Source organism: Diospyros lotus, chromosome 10, assembly GCF_014633365.1.
Source record: "Diospyros lotus cultivar Yz01 chromosome 10, ASM1463336v1, whole genome shotgun sequence".
Classification (NCBI taxonomy): Eukaryota; Viridiplantae; Streptophyta; class Magnoliopsida; order Ericales; family Ebenaceae; genus Diospyros; species Diospyros lotus.
The window spans coordinates 29,141,479-29,168,040 of record NC_068347.1 but is presented as its reverse complement, the minus strand read 5'-3'; the positions used below and the strand labels follow the sequence as shown (position 1 = coordinate 29,168,040).

Genomic DNA, 26,562 nt, shown 5'->3' with positions numbered 1-26,562 from the left:
GAAATTCAAAGTCTTTTCTTTTTCCGTTTTCTAGACCAGAAAATGGTCTGCATCACTAGACAACACCAGATTGACGATTTAGACATGAGATGATGTAGTATATTAATTTTATACAATTACCTCTGTCACTCCAGGAAACCTTTTGGAAGTGTCTTCTTTTGGCTTTTATGTATAAACCTTGTTCAGCAATCAGGTATCTGGTTCACCCTCTTACAGCAGCGAGCATGTTATCCATGATGCATTATCACTCTATACCCACAAAAGGAAATCTTAACCTTGAATGAGATAACTACTTCAAACCGTAAAGTTCTGGATGAAAAGAGTACAATCAGAAAAACTGAAAGCATCTGTACTCTTTTACACCATGCATCATAAACAAGTTCGGAATTCTATTACTATTTCAGATGAACAACCAGAAAAAGCTGCAAGCATCTGAATTCTTGTATACCATGCACCATAAGTAAGTTTTGAAATTCTATCATTTCTATTAGACTAGAAGCTTCATAGGAGAAGCCACAAAGTACAACATTGGCTCAAAACCAACAACTGTAACTCACATGACACTTTCTTTTGGAATAGTTAGCTTATTGGGCATTGCCAACCAACCAAAAGAACTATACACACATACCATATATATATATACAAGGAGAAACTATTAATGGGCAATGAAACAGAGTTGTTATATACATTATTTACATTACACAGTCAAGGGAGGACACGATGATGGTCACCCACATTAAGGCATACATAGTCCTGAAATAACTACTATTCTAAAAGAATGTTATCTTAGAAGTATTTAGTTGGGGCAGTACCAAATTAGCAGACAGGAGTCAATCTCACGGGAACCTTTTCCCTTGCTGGGTCGCCAAACCCGTCCGCCACGATTCTCACGACCTTCTTAAACGCAAAGTGCAAGCAATTGGAGAGGGCAATCCAGCACATCACCTCGTAGACGAAATCAAACGCAGGATCAGAAGGCGAATCCGAGGACGATTCATCCCAATCTGACCATCCAAACCTATCAGAATTCCACCCGCCGCCACCGCCAGGTCCGCCACCGAAAGGGCCATCACCACCACCGGCGTCGCCGAAGAACCAGCCATCTTCACCTTCCTCGGGCCCGCCACCTGTCTGCGACCTCCGCCGCGTACGCCTCCTCCTCCGGACAAACGTCCGGGGAGCCGTTTTCAGGTAATTCGACTTCACCGGCGGCGGCGCCACGGCATCCACAGGGAAAATCGCGGCTGCGATCTGGAGAGTTCCGGCGCTGGAAGACTGCTCCGCCGCGAAATCGTGGCGATGAAGAAGGGACTTGGCAAACCCTAGGCCTTGATATGCTGCTACTGTTACTGCATCGGCGATCAGGGACACCTCCATGATCGCAATTCTCGTAAAGTCCTTGGGATTGAGGAGAATTTTGAGAAACGTAAGGCTTACAAATTCCTAGCGTTCAGCCCCGCCGTCCCTGTCCAATTTGAGCATCCATTTTCCGGGAAAATGCCGCAAAATACAGGTGGCTCTGCCGGTAATATTTTATTCTTTTTCTTCTTTTTTATTTAATTTAAGAAACCGGAAGAAAAAAAAATGTTAATGATACGATCACAAACTTCAAAAAATATTTTTAAATATTTTTATTTTTATTAAATGACTGTATCTATAATTAAAAACAAAAAAATATTTTTTTATATTTTTTTACTTTATAAAAATATTAAATAATATTTATTCCAAAAAATTATTATTAGAAATCCTTTAAAATTATATCAGTTTAATAAAAAATTAGTAATCAACCTGCAGCTCAGCTTAATTTTAATACAAAAATTTATTTATTTTTTGAATAATTGAGCTTTTATTCAATTTATTGTTGTTTGAATACAACAATAAATTTATTAGTTGAAAGCGTCGTTGTTAAACTATTTGAACTCTATAAAAAAGAGAATGATCAGAACGTGTAGAACAATTCTTTTTCAAACACTCTAATATTTAAATAAAATATTGAATATTTAAATATTATATTAAAACTAGTATCGAAGACATATTTTTTTAAATGAGGATTTATTTATTTATAAAGGATCATATAGCTTTCTGAAATTGATTATGATTATGATTATTACGGATAATATTTATTTTGACATTTTAAAATCTAATAGAATTATAATTTTTATTAATAATATTTATCTTTTTAATAAAACTCTCAAATGAATTCTCTAATGCTGAATTATTAAGTTTGTGCTCTATTCGAAAACCCCTGATCAAAGAGAAATGCTCTAGATTGGAGCTTAATTAAGGTATTTGAGAGACCGTAAAGGTCTCATGTGATTATGTTATCCAATAGACCATTTGATCTCTTGATGTTTCCATATTTGGGAGACTGTTATGGTCTCTTGATTTTTTAATTTATTTAAGAAATTTAAGCGGTGTTTTATTTGTATTTTAGTTTTGAGTTTTGAATTTATTTTTAATTTTGTATTTGAGTGTCTGTTTTAATATTTTTAAAAATGCATTTTTTTATAGTTCTGAAAAACTGTTTATTAAAATAAAAAACTAGAAAATGCTTTTATTTTAAAATTTTAAAAAATTATTTCTTTTTTGTCATTATGATATTTTATTCAGTGAATTTAACTATTAAATAATAAAATTAACTCTTTTTAATAAAATTCTACTATTAAAATAAAACAATAAATGTAATTAATAAATTGCTAACATACATCTTAACAATAATTTATATAAAATTATACACTTAATAATATAATATATGTTATTTTATATTTTTAATTATAATATAGATATACTATATTTTTAAAATTTTAAATAAATATATAATTTTATTTTTAAAATTTAATAATAAATTTTTTAATTCATTTCTTTTTTCTTTTCTTTTCTTTTTCTTTGGCTCTACATCTTCTTCGGTGCAAGATCCATCTCTAGCGACCACTGTCGGCCAGAGAGTCACACGATCAGAGCCTACAATTAGAAACTCTAAGCCAAAGGGGTTAACATACACAAAAATGGGTCAAATTTAACGGTTGTATTTTAGTAAATCTAATTTTTAATTTTTGACCAATACCTATATACGCACTACCAATAGCCACTGGTCACTGTGACGAGTGGTTTCCAGCGATTAGAGGTAACCACCCGACTCTCAAGAGTCAATTGACCAACATATCCAAAAACTAACAAGACCCAACAACCAAATCTCTTTAGATCTAAGCTTAAATGTTTAACCCACCCATCTATATGCGCACTGTCAATCACCACCGCTTACCATGGCCTGTCGAACTTGTTCATTTTGCACAAACCAAACAACCACAAGAATCGAAGAAACAAGAACAAAAACGTAAACCTATACACATGTACACAAAGAGACACTAACTTATGTCGTAAATGGATCCTACTCACGGTAGGGGTTTCGCCCTAGTCAATCCATTAGAAACTTAAGGGATTATAGTACAAAGATTACATAGTACACGAAAGACAGCAAGATAAACAAGATTTACTTACAATCTAAAAAACATAAATTATACTTGAGTACATGCTATATACAAGCGATTACAACACTTATGTCAATCCCTTTTTACCTTTATCGCTTAGAGAAAGAACAATGATTAAAGGGATTAGGGTTTCTTGCAACTTTCGTAGAGAGAAAGTTCGCAAGATACGTTTAAGGTTAGAAGAATGTCAGTTACAATTCCATCAAGCCTTTTATATAAATAGGCAATAGATACAAGCCGTCGGATGACATCCAAGAGATGATCAACAGCTCCAATAAAACCAATTTATTAACACACACACACACACACATATATATATATATATATAATGCAAATGCAACTGAAATGAAACGCACATGAAACCCAAATGAACAAATTAAGCAAACTTGGGCTTGGGCTTGAGACACCAATGGCTAGCCAAATCCAATTATTTATTTGCTTAACCCAATCAATTATTTGTCAATTATATTCAACATCAAATATAATACCATATACTATATGTCACTTACATGAATTAATCAAATAACATATAACATATCAATATATTTTGAATCATATATCAACAAATTCCATCTTGATTCAAGAATTGATTGATAATGGATTTGACTAGAGATCCTGCAACTCTCCCAACTACATTAGGAGCACATTTAAGCAAAAATTTATTGCATTGCTCAAACTTATGACTTGGGACAGACTCAACTAATATAGGCTATTAAAGGCAACACGATCATCTAACTCTATCTGAGCCTACTATGATTAGGCAATTAGGCTGACACTAGGGCTATCACCAAAACATGGTTTTTTCTAAGGTTCTACCTTAAACTAAACATCATCAATTAGTTTAGGTTTGACCAATCCTATGAGATTAGATACATTTATTTCTAGGCCGACTATCAGTTCTTCAAACTTAAACCTCTTTCCTATTTGATATTCAACTAAGATTTTTTACTTCTTAAACTTCTCCAATGATTCACTTTTCTACCTAAGGAATAATACCCCAAATCTTTTCAGAATATCCACCAACAAGGGAATGAAACATATTAGGACCTAGAAAAAAAAAACATGAAACATGGGGAGAACCCACCCCATAAACACAGAGGTAGCAAACTACAACAGATGAGATTCACCCATAACACATGCATTCATGAGATTTACTCACAACACAACCATCTATGAGATTTACTCATAACACAGGATTCACAAAACTCTAGATTACCAATTTGTTTTGAATCAAAAAGCTTAACTCTTACAGCCTTCTTAAGCCTATGCTCCCTAGTCTATCATGCTAAGACTTCTAAATGCTTAGCTCTTCTTCACTCTCGTATCCATTTGAGAAATTTGCATTTTCTTGTCTATACTCCTTTTGTCTTAAAAGAGAATTTTTCTTAAGATGACATTTTTTCTTACAAAACCAACAAGTTATCGATTTTGAATTCTCTTTACCCTTAAACTGAGATTTAGACTCACTTCCACCTTTAGATTTTGGTATCCTATCTTGTTTACTCTTTACATTAAGACCTTCTAAATTACTTACTTTCTTTTCCTTTTTAAACTTAAGATCTCTTAATCTTAAGGCAGATAAGACATCTTTTAAAGTCAGAAAGGTTCAACCATATTTAATTGTTGTTTTTACCTCTCTATAAGAATTTTAGAGAATTATTGCTTGATTCTCATTTGAGATATTTTCATCTTGATTGGTTTATGGTGATGACATTAAAATCATATAGGTTTTCTTTTAGTGTTTTAGAAGAGTCCATTTGAAATCTAAACAATTTTTCTTTTAAGTAAATTTTATTTGTCAAGGTCTTTGTCATGTAAAGTGATTCTAATTTTGTCCATACCTTTGTTGTCGTGTCGTCCTCATTAACTTGTCTTAGGACATTATCAACTAGACTTAAAATTAGAAGGCTATAGGTCAACTCATCCATTTCTTGCCTTTCTTGGACAATTGTGGTTTGAGGTTGGTCTTTTTCTTTTGCCACATTCCAAAATCACCATGGCCATTAAACTTTTCTATTTCTAACTTAGTAGGTGCCATTTTATTAGTACAATAAATCTTGACAGGAAATAAAATACGGACAAACAATAATAAAAGAAATGACTAACAGTACAGAATAAGAACATATATACGATATCAAGAAACCTTAGGAAGATTCTTGATGAACAAAGTAAAACGTACTTACTTACTGGTATTGACACAAATCCTAATTTGGATTTCACACTAAAAGATAAACAATTAGTAATACCAAGTAAAAATTAAGGCAAAAACAAAAAAGAATGATTATACTTACAGAGTCGAAGTTATAGTACGAACTTTGATCTCACTTGAGTATGAAATAACTCACCACGAATCTTTAATCCTTTGAGTGATTCTTCATTCGTACTCATTCTTGTATCACCGTAACGTGTCTCTGATATCACTTGTTGAACCTGTTTGTTTTGCACAAACCAAACAACCACATAATCGAAAAAAAAAAAAAAACAGAAATGTAAACCTATACACACGCACACAAAGAGACAACAATTTACGTGTTCGGATTCGCAAATGGATCATACTCACGGCAGGGGTTTCACCATAGTTAATCCACCAGAAACTCAAGGGATTATAGTACAAAAATTATACAGTACATGAAAGACAATAAGATAAACAATATTTACTTATAATCTGAAGAACACAAATTATACCCGAGTACATGCTATATACAAGTGATTACAATACTTATGTCAATCTTTTTTTATCTTTCTCGCTTACCATATTTCATCTTAGATAGAGAAAAAACAATGAACAACAATTAGATGGATTATGGTTTCTTGTAGCTTTCATAGAGAAAGAGTTTGTGAGATGCGTTTAAGGTTAGAAAAATGTTAGAAAAATGCTGTCAAATGAGATTCGAGAGATGATCAACAACTCCAATAAAACCAGCCTGTTAACATACACACACACATAACGCAAATGCAATCGAAATGAAATGCACATGAAACCCAAATGAACAAATTAAACAGACTTGGGCTTGGGCTTGAGACACCAATGGTTGGCCCAACCTAATTATTTATTTTCTTAACCCAATTAATTATTTGTCAATTATATTTAACATAAAATATAATACTATATACTATATGTCACTTACATGAATTAATCAAATAACATACAACATATCAATATATTTTGAATCATATATCAACATAGTCAATGGTTTTCGGTGATCAGAGACAACCATCTGACACCCAATGGTATATCGACTAACATACCCAAAAACCAACAAAAGAATAGAGAAAAGAGAAAAGAGAAGCGAGAAGACAAAGCTAGCAACTAGCCAAAAGGCGATCGGCGACGGTGGTAGTGATGACGGGTGCGGTTGACGGTGGTAATAGTGGTAGTGGTCGACGGCCAAAAGAAAAAAGATGAGAGAAGAAAGAAAAGATGAGAGAAAAGAGAGATGTGGGTCTGTGCGAGATTGGGGTGGTGGAGGAAGAGACTCCTAGGTGTTTTTTGAGTTTTCAACATTTTAGGTGTTTGCAGTTAGTTTTGGCTAAAAACATTATTATTTTGGGTTATCTTTACAAATTTTTTCTTATTTTTAAAATAAGTTTTTAAAAATGATAAAGTAAATGTATTTTCAGTATTTTAAAAAATTAAAAATTAAAAATAGATTGAAAATAATAAAGAGAACGTAATCTAACTTTTTTTTAACTTTAATAGTTATTTTGATCTTTTGAACTTATTATTTTTATATGATTTTTGCCTATCACACATCACAATTAAAAATCATGTATGGTCATATAAGGAGGGAGCAATCAATTAAGAATTATTCTAAAATCATAATGGTGGTTTGAAATTTTAATAAATAATTCTTTAACAAATAATTTAGGAAAATTGCACTTATTTTACTCAAATTCACGTTGCAGTTTTCAAAATAATTTAAGTAGAAAAATAATATTTTAAAAACAAAGAAAATAATTTAAAATAATTTAAGACCGAGTTGAGCTAAAAATTGATTTTATTTTTTCAATTCTAAAACTATTAATTTTTAGCATATTTTATTTATTATGACTGCCTTATCGCTTTGCAGCCGGCCAACCGAGTTGGAATTCTGAGGATGAGACGAGCGGCAGGTTTGTCCGGATGCTTGTGTTTTTTTGCAACGTGGTCCCTTCACTTTGGTACACTTGCACTACGCCCGTTGGGGTGCAGAGTTCATGAAACAAACAAATAAACTTCGTAGAAAGATAAAGATTTTTAATATTAAAACATAGAGCGATTTAATAAAGATATTATTTTATTTTCAAGTGGTGAAAATACAATTATAATGGATCCGGTCTGATGTTGTCCAATTCGATGAACCTGCTCCGACCCGAGTAAATCGGACCATCCATACCCCATCTCAGGAACACCAAATCCAAAAGGTTCCCAGATTTAACATGTACAAAAGTTGTTTCTTTTCTTCTTCATCCTTGTACAAAAATCAAAATCGAAGCAAAGTCTCATTTCTTCTCTTTCGTTTTCTCTGAAACCGTTTCTCTCTCTCTCTCTCTCTCTGTGGATCCCGATTTTGGTTTTTTACTGACACTCATATATACATATATATATATATATACTTATAGAGATAGAAGGTTAAGCTTTGTGATCGGGATCAATGGCGTCGGAGCAGCTTATGCCAGCCGGAGGCGGCCCACGCTACGTCCAGATGTTGCAGGAACCGTTGCCGTCGATGACGTCGTCTTTCTTCTTTCCCTCTGTCCAAGGTCCTGAGCCAACTCGGGTTTTCGATGAGTTGCCCAAGGCCACGATCGTCTCCATTTCGCGGCCCGACGCGGGTGATATCAGCCCCATGCTTCTTACATACACCATCGAATTCCAATACAGACAGGCACGATCTCCTTATCCATGTTTCCTTCGAAATTTATGTGATTGTTCAAATCCATGTGATGGTCCGACGTTTCAATTGACCCAGACGTACTGAATGAAGTTTTTATGTTGCAAGCTGTGAATGAAACGTTTCAAATACCACACATGGGTTACTGGGAAGGATTTGTCCTGTTTTTGGCTAATTTAATTAGCGATAAGAGGAGTTTTGACAGTTCTGTTTTAGTTGACTGAGAAACTTAGGGAAATGAAGAAATGAAGCTGCATTATGAAGTTTGAACCTTCTCTCTTATTGGATTGTGTGCACTAATATTATAGTTGAGGAACTAAGAACACTGTACAGCTTTCAGATGATTAATTTGAAAGGCCAGTCCTATATTTAGAAATAGGATTTGATGGGGACAAAAGTGAAGGAAAAACATGGAAAAATAAACTGAAGGAATTGAAGCTAAATTTCTTATTATTTTAGTTGTGCTGCAAAATGAGAACCAAACTAATAGTTATTTGTTAAGCAATCATTCCTTTTGGATTTTTATTCAAACAAAATGGGTACAGTAAGAGTTCATTCCTCGACAAATCTCAAGAATCTTACTGGATGAACTTATTATAGATTGAGTTAAAGACTTGATTACTTTCTGAACATGTGCAGATATGTGAATTTAAGAAATTAATAAGTTAACATATGGACATTGGCACAGGTGTCAGTGTAGGTATTCTCTTGGTGAATTGCCAGGTACAGCTAGAATCCGTATTTTTTGAACACTTATTTATTTTCTATGGTTGGACTAATATTTGTTTTATGCAATAAATATCAGTATTATGCATGGTTCGTAGCAAACTCCATTATTTTTACAAATTTATTGGATGCATGTCCAAGTAGACCGGCGAGGAACTTTCAGTGAAGCGTGAAGTGTCAATTTGTGTTTAAATAGTTGATGTGAAGTAGAACCAATATGTCCTTCACTTTTTTGGTAATTCCCATGACAGCTAAATTTTGAATTCTCTCAATAATTATTTTATTTTTTAGAGGCAAGTAATATTTACAAACTAATATCTTGTAATGGACTTAAATGGTAGTATTATGTGTGTTTAGTTGTTGATTCCATTCTGTACACATATTTATTGGACACATGCCCAACTAGACATGTTGGATGTTTTCCATATTTCACAATTTTAGAAGGGTTGATGTAACATAGAGCCAAAATGTACTCTACATTTCTGACTTTTTTACACTTGACCTGTTGCTTGTGGGTATTGCAGTACCAACAGTAAATTGAAATGCTATCTTTTTAAATTTCCAAGAGTGGTATACTTTTATATTCTTCCTCTGGGTTCTAAAACTGTTACATTACACCGTGACAGTAATCTAACGCTTGTTTTTTAATTTAATTCACCAGTTCAAGTGGCAGTTAGTGAAGAAAGCTTCACAAGTATTCTATTTGCACTTTGCACTGAAGAGACGTGCATTTATTGAGGAAATTCATGAAAAACAAGAACAGGTTTGTTTAATTTGTTGTCTTACTAATTGAATGTGTTGGTTCTTTTCTGATTTCTTTCATTGTTAGTCACGCAAATTGATGTGAATTTTCTGATCTTTAATCTCACAGAGCTCTCATGTTTCTTTATTATTATTATTATTATTATTATTATCATCATCATCTTTGTTGCATTTTTGTTGGGTATTGATATTCATCTTTTTTGATAACATGATATAAGGTTAAAGAATGGCTTCAAAACCTAGGAATAGGTGATCACACAGCAGTTATGGAAGATGATGATGAACATGATGATGAGATTGTTCCTATTCATCATGATGAAAGCACTAGAACCAGGTGACTGTTGATCATATTGTTTGCTCAAATGGATGAGAAGCATGAAATATATCCTTTCCTATCATAATTGTAATTAGTTCTTACAGGTCGTTTTTTGTTCAGAGATGTTCCATCTAGTGCTGCTTTGCCAATTATTCGGCCAGCTCTTGGAAGACAATACTCCATGTCTGATAGGGCAAAGGTTGCAATGCAAGGTTACTTGAATCACTTCCTTGGCAACCTGGATATTGTGAATTCTCGTGAGGTATGCTAGGTGTCTTCAATTTTGATAATGGTTGGCGTATCTTTACTTTTGTAGCTTATATTAGAAATTCATACTATCAATTTTCATGTTTTATTTGTTGAGCATAAAAATAATAATATAAAAGATAAAGTTAACTCTTTTTCTATCAATTTAAACTTTTAGATGAGATCATGGTTAACAATTCAATATGATATTAGAGCAAGCAAAGGTCTTCAGTTCAAATCTCACCACTAACCCTAATATTTAAATAGTTGCACATGTTTATACCAATTATGTAGTGAAATCTGGCCACATATGAGGTGGCGTGTTGAGGGTAAAAATAGTAATTCAACATCATTGTATTTGATGGTGCTTGTATTACAACTAGAGTTTATATGCACTATAAATTGTTGCTTTGTCTTTCAGAAGTCTATCATTAAGCAAAGCCCATGTTGCTTCAACTTATTTTAATCTTAGAATGAAAGCCCTTGTGTTTACTTTGAGTCTTTAGGTGAATGCTTCTACTTTGAAAAAAAAAAAAAGAAAAAAGAAAAATGAGAAAAATTGGGATGAATTCATCCTTATGGAACAATCACATATCATGCTAATATCTGATGCATATATTTTGTTAAAATTTTGTAGGAATTTTTGGAATCCTTGTATATTTATAGTATATATTTATAGTCATATTTAAGGTGAATCTTGAGACCTTCATACAACAACAACAACAACATATCCAGCCTTTATCCCACTATGTGGGGTTGGCTACATGAATTCTAGACTTCCATGTATTTCTGTTTTTTGTTATATCTTCATTTAGGTCTATACACTTCATATCAAACTTTAATGTCTCTTCTAAAGTCTTCTTGGGTCTGCCTTTACCTCTTTTTTTGACTAATTATTCCATTTCATCAACTCTCCTCACATGAGCGTCTCTTGGTCTTCTTCTCACATCACTAAACCATCTTAGTCTAGTCTCTCTTATTTTTTCCTCGATTGACACTACTCCTACCTTATTACGAATAATCTCATTTCTAATTTTATCTTTTCTTGTATGGCCGCACATCCATCTTAACATCCTCATCTCTGCTACGCTCGTCTTTTGCTCATGCTAGTATTTGACTGTCCAACATTCTGAGCCATACAACAAGACTGGTCTTATAGCTTTCCTATAGAATTTTCTTTTCAGTTTTAATGGGATTTTACTATCACATAACACCCCCAATGCATTTCTCCATTTTAGCCAACTTGCATTAATTTTATGTATGACATCCTCGTGAATTTCTCCATTTTTTTGAATCACTGATCCCAAATATCGAAAATGGTCTTTTCTTTGTAAGATTTGGTCTTTTAATTTTATTATAACGTCTTCCACTCTTGTATTCTTACTAAATTTACACTCCATATATTCTGTTTTCTTTCTACTTAATTTAAATCCCTTAGATTCTAAATTGTTTCTCTACAACTCAAGCTTAGTGTTCACTCATTATTTTGTTTCATCCACCAATACTATATCATTTGCAAATAGCATACACCATGGCACCTCTGTCTGAATGTCTTTAGTGAGTTCATCCATTACTAAAGCAAATAAGTATGGACTTAGTATAGAACCTTGATGCAATCCCATTGTAATTTTAAATGGTTCAGTATCCCCTCTACATGTTCTGACCCTTGTCTCTGCACCGTCGTACATGTCCTTAAGGGCTTGTATATAAGCTATTCGAACTCCTTTCTTCTCTAAAACCTTCCATAATACTTCTCTAGGGACCCTATCATAGGCCTTTTCTAGATCTATAAACACCATATGCAGGTCCTTCTGATGCTCCCGATACTTTTTCATTAGGCGCCTCAGTAGGTATATAGTTTCCATTGTTGACCTATCATGCATGAAACCAAACTGATTTTTTGAAACCTTTGTTTCTTTTTTGAGCCTCTGCTCTATCATTCTCTCCCAGAGTTTCATAGTATGGCTCATTAACTTAATTCATTTGTAATTTTCATAGTTTTGAACATCTCATTTGTTCTTGTATATAGGAACCAAAGTACTTTTCCTCCACTCATCTGGCATATTTTTTGATTTAAGGATCGCGTTAAATAATTTCGTTAGCCAGGAGATGCCCTCTTCTCCCATGCATTTCCATGCTTCTATTGATATATTATCTGGTTCCACCGTCTTATGATTTTTCATCTTTTTTAATGTTTGTCTTATTTCATTTGAACTTATGCGTATAACTCATGTTCCTTTCGGAGTTACTAAGATGTCCCAACCTAACTCTTGTGTTGCCACCATCATTGAATAATTTTGTGAAATACTCCTTCCATCTCTCCTTAGTCGCTCATTCATTCAGTAATACATTTTGATTTTCATCTTTTATGCATTTCACTTGATTTAGGTCCCTTGTTTTTCTTTCTCTTACTTTAGCTAATTTATATATATCCCTTTCTCCATCTTTTGTATCAAGTCGTTTATATAGATTCTCATATGCTTTTGACCTTGCTTCACTAACAACTTTTTTTGCTTCTTTATAATTTTTTAGATTTTTTTCATTGTTGCACTGATATACAGCCTTATAGCAAGTTTTCTTATTTTTAATTTTCAATTGTACCTCTTCATTCCACCACCAAGACTCTTTAAGGTTAGGGACTCTACCATTTGTCTCTCTAAGGACTACCTTTGTCGTGCTTCTCAGGGTATTAGCCATTTCTCTCCACATTTGGTTTGTTTGTCCTTCTTCCTTCCATTCCCTTCTACCCCTTAATTTTTCTTTGAAGATTAGTTGTTTCTCCCTTTTTAAATCCCACCACCTAATTCTTGGATTTTGTTTTATGTGATTTTTTCTCTTCCAATTTCTTACTTGGACGTCAAGTACTAAAAGTCTATGTTGAGTAGTCAAACACTCTCCCAGTATCACCTTACAATCCCTACAACATAACCAATTCTCTTGTTTCATGAGGAAGTAATCTGTTTGGGTGCTTGATGTGATATTTTTATATGTGATTAAATGTTCGTCCCGTTTTTTGAACCTAGTATTGGTTATGATGAGCCCATATGCCATAGCAAAATCTAGAATAGACTTACCCTCATTATTAATTTCCCCGAATCCATACCCTCCATGTACCTCTCTATAGCCGTTTCCATCTCTACCCACATGACCATTTAAGTCACCTCCTATAATCACTTTCTCTCTTGGTATCATTTGTATGAGTCCCTCTAGGTCCTCCCAAAATTTGCTTATATCTCCTCACCTAACCTCGCTTGTGGTGCATATGTACTAAATATATTCATAGTCATTCTTCTTAGACTAACCTTCACCATAATAATCCTATCCCCTATTCTCTTTCCATCCACTACCTCATCTACTAAGCTTTTATCCATAATAATCCCCACACCATTTTTCGCTCGATCATTTCCTGTGTACCATATTTTATATTCAATTTCTGATAAAGTCTTTGCTTTTTTCCCTACCCATCTTCTCTCTTGAAGGCACATAATATTAATCTTTCTCCTAATCATCACATCTATCACTTCCATAGCTTTGCCTGTTAATGTTCCTATGTTCCATGATCCAATCCTTAATTTGTGATTTTGGTTTTGGCCTTGATTTCGAATTTGATTTTATTTTTTATTTTGATTTTGTTTTTGATTTTGGACTAGCTTCTTTACCCACATCCGTCCAAGCAAATGCGAGGACCCTTGTTCATTTTTCATTACATCCAGGCGATGATGCAGCGGACCTAGCTCACTTGACACTACACGCGGGCAGTGTAGCGCGTCGCTATGAAGGATTACGCCCCAATGGTTTTTCATAATTTGTCTAGAGTTTATGTTTTGGATCCAACTAAGTTTTACGTTGGCTGTCGGCTACCTAACACAACCCTCCTCCTTCATGAGGAAACTAAATCTATCTTTTAAGGAAACTAGCTATTAAGGAAACTCATACAATTAGGAAACTAAATAATTAGGCAGCTAATTAATATAGAAAAAAACTAATTGTACATTCCATATCTACATTAGGAAACATTTCTTTATTCAATGGTGAGCCCATTAGCCGAGTAAGTCTTCCATTTCCATTATTCCAACACTTCCCCTTAAGTTGGTGAGTGGATATCATCCATTCCTAGCTTGCCAACAATCTCTTGAAACCTAGAAGTGGGTAACTCCTTGGTTAGAACATCAACCAATTGGTTTTATGTCACGTGAGGGATAGTGATGAGTCCATTGTCAATTTTCTCTTTAATGAAATGTTTGTCCGCTTTTACATGCTTCATTTGATCATGTTGTATTGGGTTGTGTGATATACTGAGAGTTGTTTTGTTATTACAGTATAGTTTCATTGATCCAGTTTCAATCATCAAATTCTTTGGAATTATTTTGATCCACAAAAATTCACAAACACCTAGAGCCATAGCACGAAATTTTGGTTCTGCACTTGATCTGACTATAACAATTTTCTTCTTGCTCCTCCAAGTAACCAAATTTCCTCCTATGAAAGTGCAATAGCCTATAGTTGACCTTCTTTTTGTGAGAGATCCTGCATAGTTAGCATTGTGTATGCCTCTACTATTAGGTTACTTCCCTTTTTGAACAAAATTTCTTTTCCTGGAGTAGCTTTATGAATTGCTTGTAGATGTTCTTCTTTAGGATCATGCATGAATTGATTAATTACTCCCATAGCATAAGCGATGTCAGGTCTGGTGTGTGAGAGATGAATCAATCTTCCTAACTAGCATTTGATAGCGCCCTTTATCAATGATTGTTCCCTTTTTGCTTTCTTGGCTCATTCTATGGTTTTTGATCAATAGGTGTACTCACTGGTTTACGTCCAAGGGTACCTGTTTCCTTGAGCAGGTCAAGAATATACTTCCGTTGGGATATAAATATCCCTTGTTTGGAATATGCCACTTCAATTTTGCGGAAGTATTTCAGTTTCCCTAACTCTTTCATTTCAAATTCTCGAGCCAATTGTGTTTTCAGCCTCAGTTTTTTTTCCTCATCACACAGAGTAACTATAATTTCATCAACATATACCAATAGGATTGTAATATTTCCCTTACTCGAATATTTCACAAATAAAGTATGGTCACCATCACTCTGCTTATACCCAAACTGCATCATAGCCTTAGTGAATCTTCGAACCAGACTCGCAGAGATTGTTTTAGTCCATACAAGGCTTTCTTTAGTTTGCAAACTTTATTAGGACCATACTTGCCATCAAAAACTTGATGGTGGCTCCATGTACACCTCTTCTCCTAGGTCTCCGTGAAGAAATGCATTTTTTACATCATATCTCAGCCAAAATGTATTGCTAGTGATAATAGAATTATCACTGTGTTCATTTTTGCCACCGGTGCAAAAGTCTCTTGATAATCCACCCCGTAGGTTTGTGTAGAGGTGGGAAATAGGCCGGCCCGCCTCATAGCCCGGCCCATTACTGTAGCAAACGGGCCGGGCTGGCCCGCCTAGCAAAATGAGGGCCGTGCCAGGCCAACAATATGTGGCTCGCGGCCCGGCCCACCAAAATAGCCCGTGGGCCGTCCCACTAAAATGGCTCGGCCCGGCCCACCAAAAAATAAAAAAATATTTAAAAAATTATGTTTGTATTTAATAATTATAAACATAATAATTAAAAATTATGTTTCTTGTAAACATAATTTTATTGTAATGTTTGTAAACATAATTATGTTTGTAAACATAATTTTAGTGTAATTTTTGTAAACATAATGTTTACTGTAAACATCATAATTTTACAAACATCAAAATTATAAGTAAACATTAATAAACATATTTTAAAAAATATTAGTTACATTTGGGAAAAAATAAAAAAATATATTTAAAAAATTATATATTAAAAAATTAAAAATAAATGGCTCACGGGCCGGCCCAAATAGCCAGGCCTACGGGCCGGCCTTGCCCAGCAGGCCCACGGGCCAGCCCGGCCCACTTTGGCCCATTTATTAAGGGCCATAGGGCCGTGTCGGGCCCAAGTTTCCATTTCCTTAGCCCGGCCCATCTCCGTCGTGGGCCAAATTTGGCCCGGCCCACCAAATTGGTGGGCCAAGCGGGATGCGGGCCGGGTTGGCCCGCCCATTTCCCATCTCTAGGTTTGTGTGTAGCCTTTTGCAACTAGTCTTACCTTGTACCGTTCAATAGCTCCATCTGACTTAAATTTAACAGTGTAGACCCATTTGTAGCCAATTTCTTTCTTTTCCTTGGGACACACCACAATTTCCCATGTTTTATTCTTCTCCAAAGCTCTCATTTCCTCCTTCATTGCATATGTCCAGTTCCTGTCCCTTAAAGCATCATATACTGTTTTGGGTATTTTGATTGAGTTCTAGGTGGAGAGAAAGCTTTTGTGCTGGGAGGATAGTCTATGTGAGGAGATGAAATTAACTATAGGATGTTGGGTACACTTTCGTGTTCCTTTTCTCCGGGCCATAGGAAGATAGAGTTCACAATTTGAATTAGGATCATAAACAATAGTATTGTCAGTTTCAGAATTGAACAAGTTCAAAGTGTTTACATTACCTAGGCTTGGAGTTGATTCTTGGACTTGCTTGAGAGGCTATGAGGGTTGTACTTTTCTTGAATACTGCCTTAGTGGCTTTAAAGTGGTATGGATTCAAGCATATTCATGGACATTGGCTGTGTCATTAGTAGGTTCAATAGCATTGGCAGGTTCAAGAACATTTGCAGTGACATTGGTAAGTTCAAGGACATTTGCAGTGTCATTAGCAAGTTCACAAACATTGGCTGGTTCAATGGCATTGGTAGGTTCAATGTTGACACTATCAGTTGCTGCAACGTCTTTCGTAGTAGTGTCATCTACAACCTGTTCAATTGTTTTTGTAACCTGTTTAATCGTTTTTGGGATGATAACATTGGGAAAGGTTTGTGATGATGATGAATTGTTTTTGTAACCTGTTCAATCGTTTTTGGGATGATAACATTGGGAAAGGTTTGTGATGATGATGAAGATGATGATGGTTTATCAAGAAGGTTTGCATGGAGCTCTAGAAAGGAGGTGGAACCCGAGCACACATCTTTGTCTCTAGATTGCTCCCCTTGAAGATGGGTGTGAGGAGATCTATAAAAAGGTTGAGACTCATTGAATGTGACATCAAGAGAAACATAGGTGCGTCGAGTAGAAGGATCATAACATTCATAACCCTTTTAGATAGAAGAGTAACCAACAAAGATGCACTTCTTTGCCCGGGGTTCCAATTTAGATCGTTGAGTTTTGCAAATATGCAAGAAAACAACACAGCCAAATACTTTTGGGGACAGATTTCTGGTAGATACAATGTCTGTAAAATGGTTGGATAGGATATGTATAGGATGATGATTGGCTAGGACTTTAGAAGGAAGACAATTTATTGGATAAGTAGCTGTTAGAACTGCTTCCCCCCATAGGAATTGTGGAGTGTTGGATTGTAAAAGAAGTGCATGAGTGACTTCTAGGACAAGACAATTTTTCCGTTCTGCCACTTCATTTTGTTGTGGAGTTTCAATACACGAAGATTCATGAATAATATCATCCTTGATAAAAAAGGAAGATAGATTTTGATTGGAATAATTCTTGGCATTATCTGAGTAAAACCATTTTATTTTTGCTCTAAATTGAGTAAAAATCAATTTTTGGAATTGAGGAAGCAGTGAACTAACTTCAAACTTGTCTTTCATTAAGAACAACTAAGTAGTCCTATTGCAATCATTAATAAAAGTGACAAACCACCTTTGTCCCATGAATATAAGGAATTTTTGCTAGCCCCAAAAGATTAGAATGTATCAAAGTAAAAGGCTTACTGCATTTCATTGAATTTATAGGGACTGAAGTACGATAGTGTTTAGCAAATTGACACACCTTAGACTGAAAATCTGGCACAACCATATCTTTAAACGATAATGGAAACATATGTTTTAGGAGAGAAAAAAGTGGATGACCAAGACGAAGATGTTGTGCCCAGATTATTTATTATTAGATGTGGTTGAAAGGGCTTGAGGGAAAGGAGACTAGTTTCCCTTTATTCAACCATTGCCAAGATCCTCAAGGTAGTACAACCCATCACACTTTCAAGCAAATCCAATTTTATTCCTTGAGACTTGATCCTGAAGCACACAATGAGAGTGAAAGAATGTTATTTTGCAATGGAGTTCTTTAATAATTTTTTAGATTAGTTAAAAGATTAGGGATACAAAGGACATTTGTAAGAGATATGGAAGGAGTAAAATGAAGACTTCCTTGTCTAGCAATGTTAGTGGGAGAACCATCAGCTACAATAATTTTCTGGTTTCCTAGGGTTGGTTTGTATGAATTAAAAAAAGAGATATCACGAGTCATATCATCAATTGCCGATTGAATGTACAACCCATCTACCTGTTTTAGTATGTGATGCTTTAAAAGAATTAGTCATAACACATACCACTTTTGGTAAGAGAACAAGAACCTGTAGATTTATTCAGGGATTCAAGAAGACGTCTCAATTTTCCTATGTCTTCTTTGTTGAATTATGTAGACTCTTCCTTGTCTAGCTATGCAATGTCAATTAGTGACTGCTCTTTATTGGGCTCATTAGCTTGGCTGTTTACTTGGCCCTTGAATCCTCCTGTTTGTGCCAAAACTTGGGCCTTACCATGTAGTTTAAAACAGTTCTCACTAGTGTGGCGAGGTTTGTTGCAGTAAGTGCACCACAATCCATCTTTGCTAGATTGTTTCCTTAATTCAGCTGGCCGCAAATTATTGTTTTCTTTATTCCCTCCTTCCCCAAGTCTATGAGAGTTCATTGTTGCAGCCTCTTGTATATGAGGTTCCAACATAACACCTCATCAACTCTCTTTAGCATGAATAATTGAGAAGCATTCATGAAGAGTTGGTGTAGAAACCTTACCAAGGATTTGAACTTTGATTTGATCATACTCGAAATTCAATCTCACAAGAAATTCAAATACTCGATCATTTTCAAGTAATTCTTGGACCACTTGAATGTCATGGTTGCATTCTAGTTTCATATTATGGTTGTGATCTATTTCTAGCCAAAATCCAGTCATTTGGTTGTAATACTTAGTGATAGACATTCCCCCTTGTTTGGTAGAACTTACTTGATTCTTTAGCTTATAGATCAATGCTGCATCTTTCTTCTTGGAGTAAGTCTACAGTAAATTTTTCCATATTTCCTTTGCAGTGGTAAGAAATGTCAAATTTTTACTAATCTCTGGTTTCATGGAATTCTATAACTAGGACATAATCATCAAATCTTCTTCATCCCATGCCCTGAATCTTGGATCTTTTTCTTTCGGGTTGGGATCGGTAAGATGTCCTATCTTCCCTCTTCCTTCGAGAAAAGAGCGAACTACTTGACTCCACTGCAGGTGGTTAGTTCCATCAAGCCGATACAAAGGATTTATACTTTGGAAATCGCTTCCAGTTCTTGCTATGGTGGCAGTCGTAGGTGAGGCCGACAGTTCACCCATGGCAGTTGAGATAGAATCCTAAGAAACGGTTGACATATTGTGATGAAGAAGGGAGAATGATTAAGAAAGGCTTCAATGTAGGCAGAACAAGAAGTATGTGGCAATGAAGGCTAGAGATCGGCAATGAAGGTTGGAGAGGCAAAGAAGGCTGGAAATGAGGAAGGCAATGAAGGCCGGAGAAAAAAGCCCTAGAAAGATGGCTCTGATACCATGTAGGAATTCTTGTATATTCATGGTATAGATTTACAGTCATATTAAGGTGAATCATGACACCTTCATAAGAAAACTATCAATCTATCTTCTAAGGAAACTAGCTATTAAGGAAATTCATACAATTAGGAAACCAACTAATTAGGCAGCTAAGTAATACAGAAAAAAAACTAACTGTACATTCCATATCTACATTAGGAAACATAATCTTCTTTATTCAATTGTGTTCCCATTAGCCGAGTAAGTCTTCCATTTCCATTATTCCAACAAATTTAAATTCATATTCAATGCAATCACAAACATAAATGTAACTGTTAATTTGAACTAACAAGTACTATGTATCTTGGTTGATTATGACACTGTTTTCATTCCTTACTGGGTGTCTGGCACATCACAGGGTGGAATTTGCTTTCCAATTATATTGTCCCCCCCCCTCCTCTTCCCAACCCTTTTTTTCCCTTAGCTGTTTTAGTCAAAAAGGAGAGTGAGACAAGTGTAGTCTATGAATCATTTTGGAGAAAATTCAAATGGGGAGTGAACTAACTCTCTTTTATGAGTTCTATTGTAGCTTGCATTGTCTGGTGTGGTCTATTGAATTTTGATGGTTTATATTGATTTCTTCTACATCCTATGCAAACTCTTGCTGTAGAAAATTATTTTTAGATGATAGGAGACTGGTTTTGTAACTAAGATGGTCAGCCATAGACATTGTTGACAAGATGAAGGATGGCTTTGGAGGTTTGACCTTCTGTGTATAATAATATAGGCTACTGGGTTTTGTTGTGGCAGAAAGAGTTCGTGTTGTTTGTGAGGTTCTGCAGAATTCTGAACTCTAGGACAGATACTTTCCTTTTGTCTTGGGTATTTCCCATTTAAAGGATTGAGGTGAGGACCGTGAAGTCTCTTCTACATAATGTAATGGGATTTCATTTTTGTACTGTGAAGAGGGGAAGTAATTTATGCTCAATCTTGGTTCTAAAGGTAGATGGACATGTAAAGGAGGTGTTGTGTCTTCTGACTATAATAGTAATTGTGGGAAGTAACTTGTGCTCATTCTGTGTTCCAAATTAGATTGATGTGTAGTGGGGATGTTTGAGTTATGTGACTGTAATAGTAATTATGGGGAATCTAGTGATGGCGGTGTCGATGGGGGTGTTGGAAATGAACCACAGCTCAACATGTTGATATTGGAGTGAGTAGAGGGTGAGTTCTTAGAAACTTAGTTTTTCTCATGTGGGGTTTTAGGATCTTCAAGGTCATCGAGCATGTTGATTTTTCATTCATCTATGTGGTGTCTTTGATTTCTTTCCCCCGTGAAATCCAGTGGAATTATTGGAGTTTATTATTGTTTTTTTTTCTATGGGGGAATCGCGAGATATCCAAGTGGGACATGAAACCTGGAATTACGATCATAAGAATGCACCCCTAATTAGAGATGCTATCCCTAGGGTAGAGATGTCAAATGGGCTGGGTGGCCTGTGGGCTCACCTAATCTGTGACGAGCATGGCTTGGCTTGACTTATACTATAGCGAGCTGGGCTTGACTTGGCTTGCTCATTTATATAGGGTCAAGCCAAGCCTAGCATTTTTGGGCCCGCAATCTGGTTCATCTAAGGGCTCAACCTAGCTTGTGGGCTTAGCCTATTGGGCCCAGCCAAATTTTGATTTTATAGAAAAAATGAAAGTATAAAAAATTCATTTTGAATTTGAATTTTTGATATTTAATTTAATAACTCTAATACTTAAAAAATTATGTAGACAATGTCAAAAATTCACAATGACAATCATTAAATCTCAAATAATTTATACCTCATACATGATTTTACACTTTTTACAAGAACATTTATATCTCATGCACAAAAAGACATACTCACCTTAAAAAAATTCTAAATACATAAATAAATAAATATATATCTCATATACAACTATTGGAGTTTGAATTCGAAATATGATGTAATTTTTGTAACTTATAAATATTTATAAAATTTAATACTACTTTTAAAAGTGGAATTGGAAACTATTAAAAGTGGAATGGGCTAGCCTAGCAAGCTTCTATTGGGCTTGACTCGCTCTAGGAGGGCTCATGGGCTGAGCCGAGCCCTTGGTTTGGTTAGCAAGTATCACATTCCTTGGGGCAGAAGGGTCATAGAGTCGTCGTATTTCTTTTCTTATGCTTGCTGCTTGTATTGCTTGTACTTAGTTGTTAAGTGGTTGTGCTTTACTGGATTGTACATTTCGGATAAATGTATTGCTAGGCTATAAATAAGCCAGATGTAGAGGAGGGAAAGCAGGTTGAGAAATGAATTGAATTCTTTGTTGTTATCTTTCCCACTCACTTTCTGTTATCTTTCTCTCCCTTTCTCTCGAACATTCTCCTTGTTTCTTGTTGTTCCCCTTCCTTCCATCTAAACTCTCCCTCTAAATTCTCTCTAATTCTTAATCCTACCTAAACGGTCGAGGATCTGACAACAGGCTAGGCACAATCTTCGCCTGTTCCACTAACGAGCTGGGCTAGGCCAACTTGTTGAACAGGGGCCAAAAGGGTGGGCCTTCGGCTCAGTCCGTTTGACATGTTTACCTAGGGGCAATCACACGGGATGATGTCCCCCAATTTGGGATGCTGCCCAGAGAAAACCCCGTAGCTGGGGAGCTTGGGTCCTAGGGGGACATTTCCCTAGGATCCCCATATATTATTATTTTCTCTTTTCCATCTATCATCTGTACCCTTTTTAATACACTGTTTTAGCCCCAAAAACAGCCTTTCAAGCCCCTGATCGCCTGGCTGAAGTGAAATCCTTTCCTTTTAGTACCATGATCTCTTCTTTTTCTGTTTTTTTTTTAACATAAATTTACTATATAAACAAGATGGTATGTATAATCATCACACTATAATAGCTCAACAATACATCTTATCATTTCAAGTGTCCAGTGAGCCAAACATCTTAACAAAATGTAATAAGAATATCTACAAACCATCCCTCCAGCATTCGACCATCCATGAGAAAAATCATTAGAAAAATTATATAATCTTACCACTAATACATAACCATCAATTTCCCAGAAGTCTTGAGATTTAGGTACTCATACAAACACAAATTTTTTGTATGGCTTCTCCTTAATGGCCAAATGGTATAGCATAATCTTTTTCTTTTTTACAAAAAAAATGTCTCTACCAAGATAATAATGCTTTTAAAATTTCTCCTTCAATCTTCCATTTTCTCTTTGCTTTTAGAAGTGCTGGCTTCATTTAATCACGTGTCGTGTACCTAGGGTTTAGCCTAAGGTTTGGCTTGGAAATTGAAAGAACCCGAGGGAATTAGGACCAAGAACTGAAGGGATTGGAGGGGGAATTGGACAGAATTGGGGGAGATAGTAGATAGAACAGAGAAAGGAAGAGATTAGAGAGAAATCAGAGGGATCGGGAGACGGAGTTTAGAAAGAGATTAGAGAGAATTCATGAGAGGGAAATTGAGAGAATTCAATATCATTTCACATAATGCCTTTCCATCCTTAGTTGTGGCTTATATTGCGTAACAGCCTCCCACATGCACCCATGTGCAGTATAACAATAAGTATAACTGCCCATAGCTAAGGACAAAGATTTATAACAGAAAAGGAAAGAAAATTACAATTATTGCCCTAGTAAACCCTCAAAATAGTTGTACAATATAGTAATGCATGTAAGCTACTACTATTATATTTACTAATCTATCCCTGGGGATCCTTGGGGTCATGACTATCACAGAAGGCTCATTCGGACAATGAATTAGAGTAGCAAAATTTTGATTTTCTTTGACTGGTGTATTTCCTTTATTGCTGTAATTTTGTTCTCTTACAATTGTAATTCCTCTATTAGTATTAGCTAGGCAAGGCAATAAGATTCCCCACGTGGAGGGGCTGGAATAGGACAAAAGGTTGGTTATAATCGAATGAGGGAGGGATCTGTCGTGGCAGCACCCACACCCTACCGGTTGTATATATTCTCCTAAGCTATGCTGGGGAATTGGCATTGAATTGAATATCAAAAACTTCTTCTTCCTTCTCTTACCCCTCTCTCTCTCTCTCTCTCTCTTTCTTCTCACTCTCTTTCTCCCTTGCTCCGTTCTATTATGTTCTTACTGAAATCATCTCCTAATCCATTCCAGACTAGGAGTGTACCAAATTCACGAAAGAGCTGTGACATTTTGGTATCAGAGCTACTATTTCTTGGTCAGTTACTGAGGAAGAAAATGATGTTTGAGGGGACACGAATGAAGAACTTAGAGTCCCAACTGCAACAAGCCAGTTCATCCATGTCCGAATGCCAAAACCAGATTGATCAGTTGGAATTAGGGGCCACTCGAAGTCACGAAGTGATCATGGCGTTGGACCGTCGAGTGGAGAGCACCATGGATGGATTGGAGCGGAGGTTGGAAGGTTCCATTGCAAGGGCGCGAGATGAACGGGGTGCACAATTGCAACAGTTCACGGTCATGTTTGCTCACCAAAATCCGGTAAGATTGTCCCCTGATTTCCCACCTAGAGAGCGTACAAAACCAATTCTATAGAGGAATAGGATGAATAGGGGATAGGGTACCTCAGAGATTGAGGTGAACCCTAAAGAAGGCCCTGTAAATCCTTAGCATCCAGGATTTCCGATGCCTTGGGATGGAGATTCCCCATGTTTGAGGGAGTCAATCCTCGATGGTGGCTGAGGAAATGTGAAAGGATGTTTGAGTGGTATGGTATTACCGAGAGGCAGAGAGTACCATTGGTTGCAGCCTATTTCAATGAGGTGGTTGACGCTTGGTACCAAGGGAGCATTAGACAAGGGAGGATTTACACATGGGAGGAATTTTTTGAAAGGATATGTGAAAGGTTTGGGAAGAGAAGCATGGTGGACATCATAGAAGAGTTCAACAAACTAAGGCAAACCGGTAGTGTGGAGAGCTACCAGAAACGTTTTGAGGAGTTGAGATCTCTCATGATCCAACATAATCCTCATCTCTCAGAGACTTACTTTGTGTCAAGCTATTTGAGTGGTCTCAATGATGAGCTCAGGCTAATGGTGAAGGTGTTGAGACCTCAGTCGGTGGAGCAAGCTTCAGAGAATGCTAGGCTGCAGGAGTTGGTGGTAGAAGCCTTAATGAGGAAGCAAAGGTAGCAAATAAGGGGAATGGTGGTAGGATCATCCAGTATGGTTGGAAGGAACCTTAACTGGGATTTGGTAAAGGGAAATAGTGGGGGTGAAGAGGGTGGTAGGCCTTAACCCAGCTCCTTTTGGAGAGCAATTGAGAAAACATAGGAGATTAGTGGGCTTGTGCTTTTAGTGTGGGGAGAAGTATCATGCAAGACATCAGTGTAAGGGGCAGATACTACTGCTAGAAGGGGATGAGGAAACTGACCAAGAGTTAACAGAAGAAGAGGATTGTGAAGAAAGGGTAAAGGAGGACAATGGGGAAATATCCATTCATGCCTTGAAAGGGGTAGCCAACAACAAAATAATAAAGGTAGAAGGACAAATTAAGGGAAACGACCTGATGATCTTAATTGATAGTGGGAGTACGCATAGCTTTTTGGATGAAAGCACGACCAAAAGATTGAAGTGTCAACTCACAAGGACACCACCCTTGAGTGTGACCGTAGCTAATGGCCAAAGGGTGATGAGTACCTCAGCTTGTAATGGGTTCTGCTGGGCTATGCAGGGGGAGAAATTTGAAGCAGACCTAAGGTTGTTACAGTTGGGGGGCTGTAATGTAGTCTTGGGGGTGGATTGGATGAAAGGAGTAAGCCCAATTAGCCTTGACTTTAACTAGATGGAGGTATCATTTGAAAAGGAGGGAAGAAAGATGATATTGATAGGGGGTAAACAGGTTGGGACATGCAAGATGATAACAAGGAAAAGGTTGCAGACAGTACTTAAAGGAAAATGGAGTCAGTTGACTAGTCTCTTCTCCATTGTAGTAGCTGAGGAATTACGAGGTCACAAAAATGCCTACTTGACTATTAGTTCACCCATGGAACTCCATGACCAGGTAAATCACTTGGATTGTATTAATGAATTGCTAGTAGAATATGAGGACCTTTTCATGGAACCTAAATCCCTACCTCCTAACAAATCATTTGACCGTACAATTCATTTAAAACCAAACACCGAACCCGTTAATGTGAGATCCTATCGATATCCTCCACTTCAAAAGAACAAAATAGAGAAAATGGTTAGGGAAATACTCCAACAATCCATCATTAGACCTAGCCAAAGCCCATTTGCTTCTCCTATCCTATTAGTCAAGAAAAAGGATGGATCATGGCGATTTTGTGTGGACTACCGCCAACTTAATGCCATGACCATCAAAGACAAATTCCCTATACCTTTGGTGGAAGACCTTTTAGATGAACTTCACCATGCCCGATTCTTTTCAAAGCTTGACTTGCGTTCAGGATATCACCAAATTCGGATGGGTTTGGAGGATGTACATAAGACAACTTTTAGG

At 36.1% G+C, this 26,562-nt stretch overlaps 2 protein-coding genes across 4 annotated transcripts in view; one reads left to right on the top strand and one right to left on the bottom strand.

The window, feature by feature from the left end:
* Nucleotides 1-457: 457 nt before the first annotated feature.
* On the bottom strand, nucleotides 458-1,486 carry LOC127811759 (uncharacterized). Its single transcript, XM_052351928.1, has one exon. It carries the CDS (start codon nucleotides 1,375-1,377, stop codon nucleotides 817-819), a length of 561 nt encoding a protein of 186 aa, XP_052207888.1. The 5' UTR covers nucleotides 1,378-1,486; the 3' UTR covers nucleotides 458-816.
* Nucleotides 1,487-7,958: 6,472 nt separating this feature from the next.
* LOC127811414 (phospholipase D zeta 1) overlaps nucleotides 7,959-26,562 on the top strand; it is a 67,400-nt gene continuing 48,796 nt past the window's right edge. Inside the window, exons 1-4 of one of the 3 annotated variants that reach the window (XM_052351265.1) lie at nucleotides 7,959-8,356; nucleotides 9,750-9,851; nucleotides 10,069-10,184; nucleotides 10,287-10,428. In XM_052351265.1, coding sequence (XP_052207225.1) covers nucleotides 8,123-8,356; nucleotides 9,750-9,851; nucleotides 10,069-10,184; nucleotides 10,287-10,428 — 594 coding nt within the window. In that variant the 5' untranslated portion in view covers nucleotides 7,959-8,122. Of the gene's footprint in view, nucleotides 8,357-9,749; nucleotides 9,852-10,068; nucleotides 10,185-10,261; nucleotides 10,429-26,562 lie in introns of those variants that run through there. The other 2 variants (XM_052351267.1, XM_052351266.1) reach the window with 2 other exon arrangements.